The sequence below is a fragment of the Larus michahellis genome, chromosome 4 (assembly GCF_964199755.1).
Source record: "Larus michahellis chromosome 4, bLarMic1.1, whole genome shotgun sequence".
NCBI lineage: Eukaryota > Metazoa > Chordata > Aves > Charadriiformes > Laridae > Larus > Larus michahellis.
The window spans coordinates 75,791,626-75,808,854 of record NC_133899.1 but is presented as its reverse complement, the minus strand read 5'-3'; the positions used below and the strand labels follow the sequence as shown (position 1 = coordinate 75,808,854).

General features: G+C 42.4%; 1 protein-coding gene across 13 annotated transcripts in view; it reads right to left on the bottom strand.

The window, feature by feature from the left end:
• BRSK2 (BR serine/threonine kinase 2) overlaps positions 1-17,229 on the bottom strand; it is a 321,619-nt gene that overhangs the window by 6,398 nt on the left and 297,992 nt on the right. For 7 of the 13 annotated variants that reach the window (XM_074585674.1, XM_074585663.1, XM_074585668.1 and 4 more), the window contains 2 exons: positions 15,534-15,714; positions 14,751-14,840 (listed from right to left, as the gene is read on the bottom strand). In XM_074585674.1, the coding sequence (XP_074441775.1) occupies positions 14,751-14,840; positions 15,534-15,714 (271 nt within the window). Of the gene's footprint in view, positions 1-6,207; positions 6,256-14,750; positions 14,841-15,533; positions 15,715-17,229 lie in introns of all 13 variants that reach the window. The other 6 variants (XM_074585673.1, XM_074585661.1, XM_074585662.1 and 3 more) reach the window with 1 other exon arrangement.

Sequence of the window (17,229 nt, the reverse complement as noted above, 5' to 3'; positions counted from 1 at the left end):
TGATTTCATTTCAGTTTAGGACTAGAAAATGGAGACAGACAGTCCACAGAACAACCCCAGTTTCTTAGCAGGACACCTAAATTGCAATTGGGAAAGGTGACTTCCAAAGGTAACAACAGAGCTTATTTTCCAGAGTCCTTAGACTCTGCTTGTAAAAATGCCAACTGAAAACAGTGTTTGGAGAAACAGACTGCTGGTAGGAACTACTCAAATTATCACACACTGTTAGCACAGGTGTCCATGCTACCAGCAGAAGATGGGAACTTTCAGTCGCTACACACTTGGACAGATCTGAACAACCGACCTGACATTTAAATGCTCCATAATCCAGCCTTGTTCTTACTCCCCTAAAACATCCCATCTCCTCTGCAGGAGGGTGGCCCAATATTTGTGACTAGCCAGATGCATCCAGATGGCAATTCTGCCTCTGTCTTGCGTATTTTCTTTCTCTCCCTCATGCACGCACAGAGAAGCTGAGATCCAGTTCAGCCTCTCCTGTCCCAGACAATATAACTGAGACAGGTAGCTCTTGGGTAATGCATTAGAGAATGGTGAACACAGGCAGCAAAGACCCAAATAGATGAGGAATATCTCCTTGCTGCTACCTTCTGCAGAGCTAAGAGTGGGTAATTAATCAGAAAACAAACGTGTCCATTACTGATGAATAGCTCTGGCAAATGCAGCACCACCACATAACGTTCAAGAAAGGAGACATGATGATGGAGAGGAGGGAATTATACATTCCTTTGGACAGCTGGTGGCACTGAAAGAACAGGCAAAGATAGTGGTGGGATGAAGAGATGCCAGATTCTGTTGTGGAATCATGCTGTTCCGGCAAATTGGCTGGTAAAGGACTCAGCCCAAGAATTCTTTGTATCTGCCTGCCCTTTTACAAAGATCTCTCTGCACAAGTGTGTGCTGAGAGGGGAGGCTGACGACCTACACTAGTAAAGCCACAGCAGATGACAGTATTGCTGCTACCCATTCTCCTAGAGACTTCTACTGTTTCATTCCAATTTCTCATCTATAAAAATGTCAGAAATGTATTGGCACTTAATAATATGATTTTGTCCTTTCCTGCCAGATGGATGGTTCAAGTATGATCTTATGGGCTTTAAGTTCTCTGACCTGTTACTAAGGAACGAAACAACTTGTGTATGCTGGCGAAATGTTGCCTCCTCATTTCCTCTGAATCAATCCCTTCAAAATAGGATTTTATATTCTGGGGAGGCCGTCTCAAATTTAGCTTAGTACAGCAAGCAAATATTCACATGGAGTATCCTGAAGCACTGCCTGCCATAAATAAAATACTGTGACCTTAATTGAGAGAGCGATATCTGTGTTTTCTTCATTAGCTATTATTACAGACAAAGAGGAAAAGATCTTGTATTGGACAGTAAAAATCTAGCCATAGCTGTCAAAACAGAATCTGACATGTACCACATAGTTCAATACATCTGGATTCATCTTTAGTGCCAAGCTGCCATTGTTGTTGCTACCTTCTTCTACAGTGCAAAAACATGAGTCATGAATTGGAAAAGAAATGTGTCCCCAATACAACACTAGAATTAAGAGATATGACTACAGCATGGGGAGAGTCAGCCATCCATTTGGACAGCAAAGGATACTAGTAGAATGGGCAAGGACAACTGGGAAACCTGGCTTGAACTCTTTGGAAAATCTGACCTATCTTACTTATTGTGATCCACCCATTATGAATGAATATATGATCTTTCAGGTGGGTCTTCGTCCTTTTAACTCTCATTTGGGTCACAATTTAGACAGAAGAATGAGCCATGCTCAGAAAGACCAGTAGCCAGGACATTTTTAAGAAGTGCTAATAAAAAACCATATTGTTCTGACTACCTCACAGTGTTAACGGTGAGAAAAGACTTTCAGCTGGGAGGGCAGCGTACATTTTTTCCCGCAGGTTTCAGCGTCAGTGCCATCAGTTACGACTTTATGAATGCAAATCACCAACCTCCTCTTCCATCAAATAGCTACTTTGTGATTAGCAGGATTACTCTAATTAATGCCAATATGGATCAGGATCACTTCCAAGAGCACCAAATCCAGATACTCACTGCTGCTAGTAACACCAGCAGTCTCTAAATTAGCACTCACAAAGCTACATGCTGCAATTGCAACCCAAATGTGATGTAACCAGTTTTAAACTACAAAATGTCTCCTAATTTCTCAAGTAGCTTGGGATGCTATTGACATGGGCTTGCGTCTGTATGAATCAAACTCTGATTGCAAGGAGCTATGAAGAGAAGCCTTTACTGCAGTGCAATTGCTCTCTGTGCCCAGAGGATGATTGGCCATGGGGGACAAGGTCAGATGGCTCTGAACAGGAAGCTATGTCAAGTCCTAAACACTGGAAGGAAGAGATTTGAGTGAGATATATTGGAAAGATATGAAAGGCAAGTGGATTTGCTGTGCTTCTGCTTTGATCAGATCATTTTAGCAATAGCCACTGGTACACACAAGGATCCATAAAGTTTTTTGTTTAACTCTGGTGCCAAGAATCAAGGTTTTGAATTGCAAGTGGCAACACAGGATGTTTAAGAATAAACACAAGGTCTTCTGGCCAGCCTGTTGCCACAGGGTTATGGTCTAAGACTTTGCAGGAACGTATGTTTGTGCAGTGCCTAACACAACAGCATGATTTGACTGGAGCTGCGCTAGTTATACATACTAACCTTTTCCTCCTCTTATCATCACCCAGATCCACAGAAGTGCCACTGATGTAACTGAAGACTTTCCTGAAAGTCATGAGGGACGGAAAGCAACAAGCAAAGATTGCCCCACTTGGAAATAGAATTCAGACCCAGACAGCTACACTGTGGAGACTGGAAAGTTTACAGGCTCCCTGGTATGTGTTTCTCAGAAGGTAAAGTCAAGAATAAGGCAGGCTTTTCAGAGCTTTCTGCCAGCAGCCAGCACCTTGGCAAAACATACTTACCAAGGACTCCAAAAAACTGGGGATGGCTGGGAAAGGGAGATACAAAGGCTATACACCAGCTTTACTACTAAGTCAACGACCCAAAGAAATACTCAGCTCACTATTTAAAGGACTTAAAGTCATTGAAGTCTCTAAAGACAGACTCTTTTCTGAACAAGGACTACTGAAATGGCACTGTGGGTTTCTGTGTGGTGTATATCAATGGCTCCAGATCTGATGTGCTCAATCTACAATGATACTTGCTTTCTAATTCCCAGCTTTGCGGTTGAAGCTGGAGGGCTTTTCAGTTTGGGTATTATCTTGATTTTTTTTTTAATATAAAGGCTCTACAGAACCTAGCAGAACCTTATTGTCAATTATACAACCTATTCTTTGGTGAGATAGACATAAATACCAGATTAGATGGCAGTAAACAGTTCTCTCAATCCTGCCTCAAAAGAAACAGAATCCAGCCCGTTCTTTTACAGCTGTGTTGATTTTATAAGGCTTAACAGCAGTACATAAAGTGGTAAAGCTTATTTGCCACTAAACTGATTTGGTTCTATATACACAGAAGGAATAGATCAGCTAAGTCGGAAAGTATCACTCTTATAGGCAGTTTTCAGGTTACAGCTGCATTTTAAATTTAAAGGTTTTAATTTTTACAAGGTAAATTTTATCTTGTGAACAGATATGAAAGACTTCATGGAAATGAAATTAGTCTTTCTGACAACAGAAATGCCCGTTCCCCTGCTGAAATGGGTGGTAACATAAAATATTTCATCCCAATGTGCATTTCAACTTCATTACAAGCCAAATTATTTTCTTCTATCGTGAAATATTAAGAGTTGGCAGCAGTTTTCTAGTGTGCACAGGTAGGGTTGATACAACAGCTGTTAAGTCATTTGGATATTGGCAGCTCCTATGACATACCTCTGCTGTTCAACGTTAGCTTGTTTTTCAACGCCAATGGCTATATGCAAAATCACTTCTCAGATTGATGACCACTGCTAGCAGAAGATGAGATAACATTTAAAGGACTAAATAAATTTGCCTTGCTGTTAATTACAACATTCAATGGTTTCTAGTGGGTGAAAAGATGTTCCTTATTCCCACCAAAGCTTTCACATGGCTGAGCCAGGCATAAAGCATCTGATTAGTTCTTCCCACTCCATTGTTAACTCTTTGGCAAAAATGACCCTTGTGCTCAGTCTCAGAATATGGAACTATGATGAGGTCACAAAAACATATGGTATAGTTTTTCTTACACTATTTGTTATTACTAGATAAACATCGTGTCAACTTCACAGAGAGTTCCCAGTCCTCAAAGTCATAGAGGACAGTTCGCCAATAAAAGGCTAAATTCCCTTTTACTCCCATCTAAATTGTGGGTGAGCTCTCCTGCACACAAAATAGCTCTTCACTCATATAAGAGCATGGAATTCAGCTTGGTGCAGTCACCACTGCTTATGTTGTGTGTGAGCACACCGACAGGAATATGATTTAAAGGAAGCAGCACCATTAAACCCCTATAACCCAGCCTTTCTCTTCTCTGGAGATATATATATATATGTATATATATGCACACATATATATACGTGCTTTGTCTGTGCTGTAGCTGCCACAACATAGTCTCTCTGCTGGCATTCACCTTGTCCTCTTTGTCCCTTGTTGGATTGATACTGACGCTTGACAGCTGGAGGGCCTGCCTGAACTGGGAGTGAGCGGTAATGCTCTCTATCTAGAGAACACAGAGTACTGGCTGGTATCTGTATAGCTCAGTTAACTTGCAAGCAATCAGTAGAATCAGCATTTTCATATTTTTTCATAAGATGTGAGTGCCAGATCCAGGCAAGAAACAAAGGCTTGAGGGAGAAGAGGGATTTGCTGTCTGATGACTTCAAGAAGAAGCTGGAGGTCTGCCTGCAACTTAAATGAGTCTTCATGAGGAGATCAGAAATGGTATAAGCCAGAAAACTCAAACAAGAAATCAAACGAGCTCCTTTCAGAGCAAAGGAAAAACTCCCCCAGCAAAGCTGCAACTTAAGGGAAAGAAATCTGAAATACAGGAAACGGGCCAAATTCTGCCTCAGTCACACACACATAAACCTACTATTATCTCCATCATGACAATTTTCCTTTGTTGTTACAGACTCCACAACAACTTCAGAACAACTTTCCTCAGTTTATGAAGAGATGACGCAGAAGTCACAGGTCCAGCTGGCGAGGGCTACTAGCTCAGTGATCGCTTCCTCAACAGCTTGTGTTCCCTTTCACACAGATATCTGAATTCAACCTAGATATCAGAATGGAAATCTAAAGAGAATGGAGTCCTATTGTACAGAAACTTTCTGTACAAGATATAAGAAATAAGACAAAACCCTCTCATAGTATTTCCATGAGAGGAAATACTATGGAAATAGTATTCCACTATTGTACTTGGAGGAGTCTGTAGGGGCACAGGTAATGAAAGAAAGAATACAGTCCCTGTGTGCATAGAGGGGAGGGAAGGCAAGGAACAAGTTAACCAAAATTCATGGAACCCCACGCAAGTTGAGCTGCAAGTCTTGCAGGAAACTCTTTTTTTTTCCCCCGCATTCCTAGCAAAATTCTGAATCTCCAGTAGGCTCACTACTCCTCCAGCTAGAGACACAACATCCTTCCCCTATGACAATTCACACTATCTAAGTGTCTGACAGATAATATGCAGCATGCCTTATGGAAGATTTAAAAGGGTCTTACCCCAAGGATATCTGGGGAAGAAGGGAGTGGATGCACAAGGGAATTAAATAACATAGCAACCCTGTCGCAATAAATAGCAAGAAACCAAGGGAGACAGCAGCTAGCAGGGCAGCATTCAGCTTCACTGCAGAAAAAAGGACTGAAGAATCATGAACCAGAGGCAGCAAGTAAACAAAAGAGGAAAAAAAAACAGGAAAGAAAAAGAAAATCACTGGCCTGGGTTACAGTGAGGGAGGGAATCTCAAGTGCAACACCACACACTTGTGCTATGAAGGGGAAAGCCGTGGTGGAGCCTGTGCATCTGTGCATGGATGGGGAGGAACAGAATAAGGGGTATATGCTTGTGTCCACCAGGTAAGTGAAAGACATAGTGGGCTGTTATGGGGTGGGTAGCCTTGAAAAGAGCGTGGGAGAGCGGGGATAGGGAAGGGGAAGAGGTGGAAGGGACAGGACGGCGCGTTATTATGTTGCTCAGCGGGGGCTGGGGAAGGAGAAAAGGCAGAAGGGAAGGAAGTTCTTACCACATTTGGAAAGTCTGCCAGTCATCAACTCCATACAGTTAGTGGTGTCTGGATCATAGAACGGAAAGAGGAGGGAGGGAGGGAAAAACATAAAAAAAGGTTTCCATACCTCTGTGCATAAAGTAGTAACTTAGCACATTATTACCTGAAGCAGGAAACATATACACATCTTGGTCTTTACACAACCCAGGCCAAATTCTGCCACCCGCTGTATGCCAGTCCAAACCTGGCCCTGTGACTGAGAGAGGATGCAGACTCAGTCCCGCTGCTTCCACTCACCTCTTTATCATAGCTACAGGTATTTATGAGATGTGGGAAATACTCTGCCACCACATTAGCAAACTAAAAGCCTTGAATACAGTGTTCCACCTGGCCAGCTTTGCTAGTTAGCCTGCAACAGCCAGGAAATGCCCAGCCAGCTGATCCACGTACATCAAAAACCTGGAGAGAGGGTGGAAATGCAGCGCTGTGTACTGGACATGGAATGAGAAGGTTACTTACACAGCGCAAAACCATCTTTTAGACCTCAAAGGATAATGTCCAAGTCCTCAACATAACTCTGCCTCTCTCTTTCACGCGTAGTCTCTCACTTCCCTTGCTTTCAATGTCACTATTTGCAGGCAATAGAATTACTTCTAGAAAGGGTGGCAGAATCTGTCCCTAAGACATTACTGTCCACTTTGTGTACAGCTCCATTGCCACAGCCTCTGAGTGCTTCTTACTCAGGTGCCATAAGCAGAAGGAGCTTTACATGTCAGCTTTAAAGCGGAAAGGACCAGCCCTGCTGGACACTTCCATGGGGAATCTGCTGGCAAGCCAGATCTGCTGCTGTCAGCCACGATTCCCTTGCATTTGGGATCTAAATCCATGATTGCTGGGCAACGCGGAGCACCCACTCGCTGCTGAGCAAGTGGCTAACAGTTAAAGCACTCAGTTCAGTCTCAGATCTCCTCTTGCCTGCCCTCTTGATGAACGCTCGGCTATTCAAGAAATAGACTTCTTGGAATCGTGCACACATATGCTGAAAATCCCTAACTGCAGGAAGCTCTAACTACTCCCTATTTGCGGACAAGTCTGCAGGAGAGAGGGAAGGATAATTTCTTGGCATTCCTCCCCTTAAATACCAAGAAAAGTAATTTCAAAAAAGGGGGAAGGCGTGCTGGATATGCTTAGTTAAGCTGAACCCATGCTAGAAAAGCATGGATATGTATGGTTTCTGACACAGCCAGGCCTGTGCTGCAAAGATCATCTGGGAAAGCATGGAGTAGAGAGGGCAGGTGCTTGGCCCAGTGACACTGGCCAAAGCATCTAAGCAGCAGTTACACGTTCTCCATCCCCAGGGTCAGAGGCGGGCTGGCAGAGGTCAATGGGAGATGATACCCATGGAAGGTCTCTCAAAAAGGCACAAGAGTGAGAGAAGGGGGAAAAAGGAAGGAGGTGAAGGAGAAGAAAGGATTCAAGAACTGGAACGAGGTATCAGGGGTGTCAGAGAGGCCAGGAGTTTACCTGCCTTTGAAATTCTTTGGCTCATCTGACTGAGTGAAGGCAGATTAAGCTCCCAAAATACATTTCTCCCTGACGATGCCTAACAGGTTGAAGAAGTGCCTAGAGCTGCTGATTGAGCCAACGACCAGAAGTCACAGTCACAAATTTGTATCAGTTTTTTTCTTTAATAACTTGGTGAAGTTTGTTGTCTCATGGCTTTTAGTGGTTCCTGTTCAGCCCCCTCTGAGTCAACTACACCTTGTTGTAATGCAGTGTAATTCAGATCTATAGTGGCAGAGCTCAGAGCATTCACCCAATTGTTAGCAGAACTTATGCTTTGAAAAAACACCTAGGAGCAAGGAAAGTTTCAAATATGACTGAAAGACTGTTTCTGACTCCCACCTCCAACACCTGGAATTTTCCCCTCAAGTGTGTCCAGACTGACACTGTATCCACACAGTAACTAGCAGTCTGGAAACAAAAAGGTAGTATTTGCATAATGTCAGAGTAGGTAAACATTGTGGCTGGTTTACTAAGATTCTCCTGAAATTGTTTAATTTTAACAAATTAAAAATAATCACATCTCCTTAAGTTAATATTCAAAAATATTGTATTTTTTCTAAGTGACTTGCAGTCAGCATAGCTCTTTTTAGTATTTCATTTAAAGCTAATTGTGTAACAGATCTACATACATTAATTGTGTGATTAGAATAAAAACTGACAGATCTACAACAGGAAAAAACGTTTATAACATAGGCCGTTTGACAGCATAACATCTTGGTCTCTGTACCCCACTTTTTTCCTAAAAAACTAAATTTGCAGGTTATGGAATTGGTTTTGATGGATAAGGAAAAACACAAGTCCTTTTTTGAAATATAAGACCATGGAAAAATATCAAAGGAACACTAATAAAACCTCTAATTTGTTTTTCTTAAAACTTTTATGCACAACTATAAGTTGCATTTTCTATATTGCCACGGCCAGCCCCAGGAACTGCGCAGGAATTTATTTTTACTTTTAATGTCTTTCTAAGACACGGTCGGGTTGGTTTTCCGCCATTCCTAAGGCACGGCAAACATGAGCACACCAGAAAGAGTAGCTCACACTACATCTCTTGAACCCCTAACAGTTAGTATGCCTTCAGCTTCTCTGTTATAATAATTACTTTAATACTTCTTTCATTTCCATCATATTGTAACATCTGCTTTAGTAAATATTCTGTATGATACAATATTTCATCAATTTAAAGTAGGATTTTCATTCTAATTAGAAAGCCTTAGATTCTTGGCAGTCAGCTTCTGCTCATGGATAATAATCCATAACCCAGTGACCGTGGGACCCAGGTGTTATGTGAGGTGAATAAAACCAAGGTCCAAAGGCCTTTAGCTGTCTAAGAAACACTGATGGGTCATGTAACTGCATTTTTAATATATGCTGTTTAATTTTTTAATTTAAGCATAGTGGCAGTGTCAGATCTCGATCCTTCTGATGATAAGGCAATTCCTTATTTCATAGAGATCGCTGGCAGTCACTCATGCTTTGGATTTGCCCAAGACTCTTTCATAAATGACACCCAGTTCAGTTCATTAACCCATGGCAAATGCTTTGGTTAAAATAAGACCTTCCTTCAAAAGGCCAAACAAACTCTGAAGCAATTAAAAAATGCTGAATTTTCTCTACTGATCTTTTTCCTTTAATTTCTGTGTTTCTATCCTACATAAATTTCACAATCCAGCTGCCTGGTTTGTGATGCTTCTGATATCTCTGAGTCTGAGACTTGTCCCAGCCCAGGCAATCTCACCCAAACAACTGCTCCTCTGAGATCTCCAAATCCAGGGCTAGATCCCAGGAAGCACTAAGCATCTCCTGCCAGATGCTCATAGTCCCCAGTAAACATTTCCATTAAGGGAGATGATATCAAGGGAGCTACCAGTTCCTCTGGTCCAAGGCAGTTATCATTTAGATCAGAATTCCCCAGTCTTTGGGTGCTTATTTGAAATGCACTGTTCTCCTATCAAAACTCTGGAGAGCTTGGACTTTTTTTTCTACATGCTTCATTTCAGGACTACTCAGTTAATTTTAATGAGGTCTGTTCAGTAATAATGCTAAAAATAATACTAAAAATACTAAAACAGTGCTCTGCCAACCCAACCAGGCGTACATGGCACCTTTTGTACTTGGGAAGCATGACAGCAAGATGAAGTGATTGCCCCCGACACTAGAAGAGTGGTAAGACATAAAGGATCGCACAAAAATGCAGGAAACAAGATAACCCTGGGACCTGGATGAGCCCCGGATAAAACTAACTTGCAGTCCAATTCCCAACTGGCATTTGCATAGCCATTTTGAGTCTGCAGCTGGAAGTTTACCTTGCAAGGCACTTGATTTGCTCCTTACTCCCTTTTCTGTCTTGATGATAGAACCCTTCACACATTTGGAAATGCTAAGTTTCTACTAATTTTTTGTTGCAAATTAGCCAACCTACAGCTGTTGCGAGCCATAAAGAAGAACACCCAGAATTCACAGATCAATACTCTAGCACAGTTTTTTGAGTCACGTGAACATGTTTTGCTTTCTGAGACAGACGCCAGCACAATAAGAGAGCTCGGGTGCATTCACAGAAGATACACACAATGAGCAAGAATTTGCACTGCCCTATTTTGAAGCTGGGTATGGTCTCTAAAGACTTGTTTATGCTGTTGAAAGGCATTTCCAGCAGTAACACTGAGATGCTCTGAACTTCTGAGATGCCAATGGTTAAAATCTGACATGAAGCCAATAAATATAATAAACAAACAGAAAACCTATTACAAAGAAGTTATAAAGGCTAGTTCAGTATTGCTGATTTCCCAGAACATGGGAAAATGGGAAAGAATGAGTATATGTAGCACCCCACACTTAAAAATAAAGCCCAAAGAGGCAAGAAAATATTAGGGAAATAAAAACTGATACCCTGTGAATGATCACAGATGGCTTTTGCATGTCCCTATACACCAGCTGTTTCTATTACTCTTTTGTGCAAAGGCATTGGAGGAAAACACAATATGATTTAATGGAAAGAATACTGGGCTGAAACAAAGGCACAAATCTGAGATATTTTCTTCCACGCAGAGAGATCCTTTTATTTACCAAAGGGCAGTCCTGCCCAGGGATTACCTAAGTAGAGATTCTGAGTACAAGGCTCCTGGATGGAGCCATACATGGATGAGAGACAAGGCCAGCTGCTCTCACAGACAGTGATACTCACTCTTGATCCAAAAGGGACTGTCAAAACTGGATGGCCAAACCCATCCAGTGCTCTGTCTCCACCAGCAGCCACACATAGATATGCAGGAGTGTAACAGCAGGCCAAGCATACAGAACACTTCCTCCTAACACTACCTCACTCTCTCATCACTTCCAGGTCAGAGGTTTCCTGAGCCTGCTGTGATTTCTCTATTTAGCAATCCTCATGAAGGTTTCCCTTCCAGGGAGTTGTCCAGCCTCCCTGTGAGGAAGAAGTTCTCAGGGGAAGATGAGCATCTGCAAGCTCCTCATATTCAGAACCTGCTTCAGCGAGGAGTTCCATAGTCTTATATTACATGAAGACACACCTTCCAATATTTTTTTTGGTATGTGGCTTCCACTAGTTTCATATGATGGCCTGTAGTTCTGAAAAAATGAACGATCAATCCCTAGATACTTGTTCTGTCAGCTGTGAGTCTGTAGACCTGGTGTTGTCTCAGCAATTATACCATAGAGGATTTATTGTCCTGAAACATTAATGTAGAAGGCGGATATGTTGCACTAAATTTGGCCGACTGGATAGTGGATTTTAGAAGTATTACGTTAGCTTTTGGGATAGATTTCACTTGTTTACACACTTATTCAGGTAAGGGAGGGAAGCTATTTTCCTGCTTCAGAGTATGTCAAAAGAAATAAGCACAGCCAGTCTTAAGAAGGAAAAATGGAAGTGAACGGAGGGATATCCAGGGGGAAGGGAAATTATAAGGTGCTCAAGTGTGACACAGAAACACATCTGCCTAAATCAGGTACATATCAGGCTCATACACACACACACACACAGATGCATGGGCAACACGACATCTACAAACACTGTTGTGAGCTGGAGGAAAGGAGAAAGAGGAAAGTGCGTTCTGAAACCCAGGCAAGCCGGCGTAGTGGGCTGGCATGCTGCATAACAGATCAAAGAGGGGCAGGAGAGAGAATGACTATCGGTGCCATATGCTTATTAGTTCTTGCTGTTCAGCTTTATACTCTGTTCATTGAATCTTCCCCTTCTGCAGGTCTCACTTTACATGCCTGCAACTTTCACAGATGGTTTTCGTCATCCCACCTGTAATGGCATCTGAACTAAAAGGGAGACAACTGCACAGAGGATATGTCTGTGCACAACGAGCTAGGAAAATCTCCAGTGCTGGGCCAGTATTGCTGGTCAGAGCCAGCAGTATCCTCAGAGCCACGGAGGAGATTCAAAGTGAACTGTAAGCCCATTCTGTTGCAGCAGTGGACTGCCTACAGAGTATCCTCAAACCATGAACCTGAATAGGAGTACAACTACCACAATCCTGTGAGGTTTTCAGGGCTGGGAATATGGGAGAAGAAGAGAAACACAGAAGAATTTCCCTTGTTTCTAGTAAGAAATGCTGAGTAACTCCATGGCAATTTCTAGGAAGCTCTTGCACACATCTTCCCAACCACAGCTACCCAGCTAAGCACGGTGCTGAATGCAAACTCTTACTGTACCTTTATCTCTTTATTTCCCCTTACTCTCTCACTGGCTGGGGATGTGAACCACAGGGCCTCCCTACTTTGATGCACAGGTTGTATCTTCTTGGTAACAATCATTTTTTTCCCTTTTCTCTTTTCCTTGCACTCTGGTCTAACCTAAATTTTTCAGGATGAATTACTTTTCTCTTTTTCAAGAGACTTGCATATTCCTGATCAGGTCAGGTGATACGATACAGGATAGCTTGGCACCCTGTCTCTCGTGAGCTGTCTTGCCTGGATAACTCCCTGGCTGATGGAATTCTCATTTTTAAAGTTTCAAGAGACCGTTCATTTTGGTTTTGCTCCATGCAGAGTTATCCATTCCACTCTGGCTTTAAAGATCAAGCTGGGTTTTCCCTGCTAGAACTACATACGCTCGTGTAGCTTTAGGCAGCAAAAAGAGATTCTATGTCTGTAATACGATTTCTCCATTCCAGAACCAGAGCAAAACTGTAAGTCAGATACATTTCTCACAGCACAGTTTGCCCTGAACATCTCCCTGAGCCTTAGTCAGATGAATGGGTTTTATTCCTGCTCTAATATGACTTTCTTAGGGAGATATCTCACTTCACATGCAAGTGTGCAACAGAGTCCAAATCTTTCTAGAGACTCAGTACCCTCAGTAGCTAGCACATATTAGGGTGAAGAAGTTAAGAGAGATCACCACGTTATTTACTTTTTTAACAGTTTTTTCCTCACCAGAAGGTAAGGGTACGCTTATTTCCCTAAGAAACAAAGAATGCTTGAACATTGTTCACACAGCAGGGGTAATATGAACTAGACTCAAAGGATGCTTTTCTATCTAACTCCCCTCACTCCCACTTGGCCCCAGCATTTCCCCAGAGGAAGGGCTGGCAGAAAATTCTGGCTGCTTCCTTGAGTTTCATTTAATTTCAAAAGTCCAGAGAGCAAAAACCTGAATCAACCCCAGTTACTAGTATCCTCACCTTTCCTGTTTCCTAACAGAATAACCCATGTGCTGGGAGCCCTTGCAATCCAGTGTGCAGAAGGTCAGGCAGTGCTGGAGGGCAAAAGCAAAGTGGAAAATAATATTTCCTGAACTGCGCATACTTCTCTGTCATGTAGTGAGCATACACTCTTCTAGATGGAGGTATTTTATCTTCAGCTGTTAAAGCCACACTGTTAGACCATAAGGATGTAACCCATATGTGCAATGAGCCAAGGATATCTGGGATTTAACTGCAGGATGAAATGCCGAATTCATTCCTCCACTTTTGTCTTGGCTGGTTCATACAAAGGTCAAGCATAGAATTTGGCTCTTATGTATAATATTTAGTTACTACCTTTTCATCGTCATACAATGGGAAAATTCTTCCTACTCCTCCTCTCTTTGTCTTCTTCCTGCAGTCTCTGTTTTCTGCCTTGCTCTTATTTCTTCCCTGTATCTGTATATTATTTCTGGTTCTCCCTGTTTTTCCTTCCGTGAAGCACTCCCAATAGCTAAGCTTCCTTAAGTTTTCAATTTTCACCTTCTTTCTTTCTTCTGTCCTTTTAAAGGATAGAAGAGTTAAGACTCATAATTTTTTTCGGTGTGTGTCACCACTAGTGTTCAGAGTGAACATTTGCTACATAATGGTGGGATGAGGACAGTTTCTGTATTATCAGTTCAGGCTGCCTGCAGACTCAGATTGATGTCATTGCACAGGGTCACATGCATAAGGCTTTCTTTACCACCATGAGGATTTGAAATTTATTTTAAAAATAGATAAAATATAGCTTCTGCGGAACCTCAGTATATGATTTGTGCTTGGCCCAATAGGATTATGGGGCCAAGAATTTGGCTGCACTACTGGAAACTATTAGCCACCTTCTGACCATCTGAAAATGCTGCTGTTAATTAATGGCTAAGTTAAAAGTAGCTCTCAACTTTGTTCTGGGACCCTCTGAAGTTGGATGTTTCTAAAGCATGCCTGAAGGGTTTGAAAATCAGGTATCTTCTAGAGCATGTCCCTATTCTGGGAGATTTTGGAGACAGAGAAAATCTGGAAAATCTACTGATGATGCAGCTTTTGATGGAGAAGTGGGCAAATGGCTCTTTGGGAGGGAGGAGGGCAGAAGCTGTTCAACTGGGGAATGCGCTGGGAGCACTGGGGTGGGAATGAGAGAGGGAGGAGCAGGGTGGGTGTGGGGAGTTACTGCTCTGTCTGAACGGAGCTCATTTCTTGCTGTAATCAGAGGGACGGCCTCCCTCAGCCTCCTGGTACCGAGAGGCACTTCACCTTCCTGTCCCTGCTGAAGCAAGGTGCTCAACAGTAGAAACTACTTACCTGATAACTGCTGCACTGAAGGCTGGTCATGTGTGCTTAACAACTGTGCCTGAATGGTTTCTACTACCCTCTTAAAACGACGGCTTGGACCTGTGAGGAGAGAAAAGGCACAAACGGCTGTGAGAGGAGCAGGAGCTGAATCCTCATACAGCCCAGGCTGGAGGGAAAGGATCACAAGCATCTTCCCTTCAGCCTTGTCCCCAAGAGCGTAGTAACAGCGCATCTGTCCTTCAGCCAAAGGCATGGCTTTGGGGAACTGTTATGCAGTCACCACGTTAACAGGGACAGTGGTGTTCTGGACTTAACAGGAGGAAGGATGCCTTCTGGGCTCATTTCGTAAAGACAGAAAAAGTGTGTGTGGGGTTTGTGTGTTTGTTTTAACCCCTGTGAGGGGCATGTGGCCACCCAGAAGAAAAGGGTGATTGCATGTTTCTGTCAGAAGGAAGAAACCAGTGGCCTCACAGTGCCTAGCTGAGACACAGACCTTTGAGTGAAACAAGGAGACAGTAGAGGGAGGTACTTCAAATCTGATGCAAAGAGCAGACACTTTAGCACTCATCACGGTGGCGGTAACTTCACCTCTTTGGGAAGCTCTTTCCCTCCCAGCATTTCCATCACTTCTAACACCATTTTTGTTCCAAATGACTTCCTTGCCCCCGTCTGAATTTCCCCCTAAGGTCAAGGCAGTTATATTCTTTCCCCTGGTAGAGCTCTCTTTGCAGACCTCTATATCAGCAAGGACAAAGCCAGCTTGCACCCATTTTACAGCTTTGCCATGGTTACCTGATAAGAGTGTGAAAGTGACAGAATAGATCCCGTTCTCCTTCTGTGCCTCTCCCCCTTCTGTGTATGTTATGTCCACCTGGAACTTCACTGGCTTCTGGAAGACAGCAGGACCTCCTGTGGACTTATATTCTGCACGGAAACTTGTCTGTGAGATGACACTGTGACTGAGGCTTGGAATCTGAAACAGGTTGGTAGAAGGAGATAGTAGAACCAGAGCACAAAGGGAACCAAATTTGATTTAGAACAATACACATTTCCAGAGTGGGTAAGATTTGCCAGGTTTGCTTCTGGACTTGATTTTGTAATGCACAGAGTGTTCTTGTGAAATCAGTAAGCGTGTAGGTGGCTTGGCACCGCAGAAGAACGCACTGCTCCTTACAGGACTGACCTAAATTTAAAGGTTGATTATTGGTGGAATTCCCAGCATGCTTATAAATTTACAGATGTTGCACAACTTCATACACTCAGTCTTTCTTTTCCTACTCATCTAGCAGTTTTGAGAAATGTATTTTGCTGAGTGCAAACTGATATTAAGGGAGGCCACAGGAAAGACAGTGGGATATAAGACTGGATACAAAAAACCAGCTGATTAACCTGGTCTGACCTCATAGCTGATCCTGTTTTAAGCAGGAGACCTCCTCATGTTTTTTCCAACCTCAATTGTTTGGTGATTCTATGATATCAAATAGACATCAGGACACAGAGCAGACACTTAGACAAGTGCCTAGGATATCCACAGGGAAAGCATGCCTGCAAATAATTTATCCAAACCACAACTCCTATCAATATGTAGAAGAACTTTGAGAAGCTTTCTGGTATCACCCAATATCTGTATCTCCAGACCCGTGGTAGAATTTCGTAACTGCCTAATTTTCAAGCAGTTACCATTCACAGTTCCTGCCAAAATTTAACATACTCAAATTCTATTTATTGCTTCATAAAGGACCAGATTAAAAAAAAAAACCCAAACAAATTACTTGGAAATCTGGCCTCTAATTTAGGAGGAAAAATGTAGATGAGTTCTTTGAGAAGGTGACTTAGGGACTTAGCAGGCTGTGACAATGCATTTAAGTTTGAAGTTGGCTGTAAGAGACAATTCATAGGATTTGCACACAAATCACTCTATCACACCTCAACCCACCCATGCACAGGATCACCAATATACACAGTAGTGCGCAACACACCACAATATAAACCCACAAGTGCAGCTATGCATGAAACATATACTAACATGGCTGCTTCAAACAAATCTGAGACGGACACCAGTGTCTGACACATGCTACTATACTGCACACGCTCCTTGTATGCCAGTACAGTTAAAAGGCTGGTTTTTTTGAAGAAATTTGTTGCAGTATCATAGAAACTGAAAAGGAATACAGTATTTTGTGGAAAACAATATCAATTCAATAAACGATATAAGAAATTAAGTCTCCTTCTCTTAATTCTATTGAAAAAAAGTCTAATTATGTTGTCAACTACCTTGAATTGAAAAATCTCTCAAATTAACTTTTCTGTGCTGACTTTTTCTTCATTGGTACTTCTAGATACTGAGGATAAAGGCTTCCTATAGGAAAAAAAGACAATTTCCCTCTTCTTCCCTGCTTTCCTAGACTGTAAATAAACCGCATCTGCAACAACTGATACTCTGGTCACCAGAGGAAATTACCCTTCTTTCTGCCATACTGCACTGAAG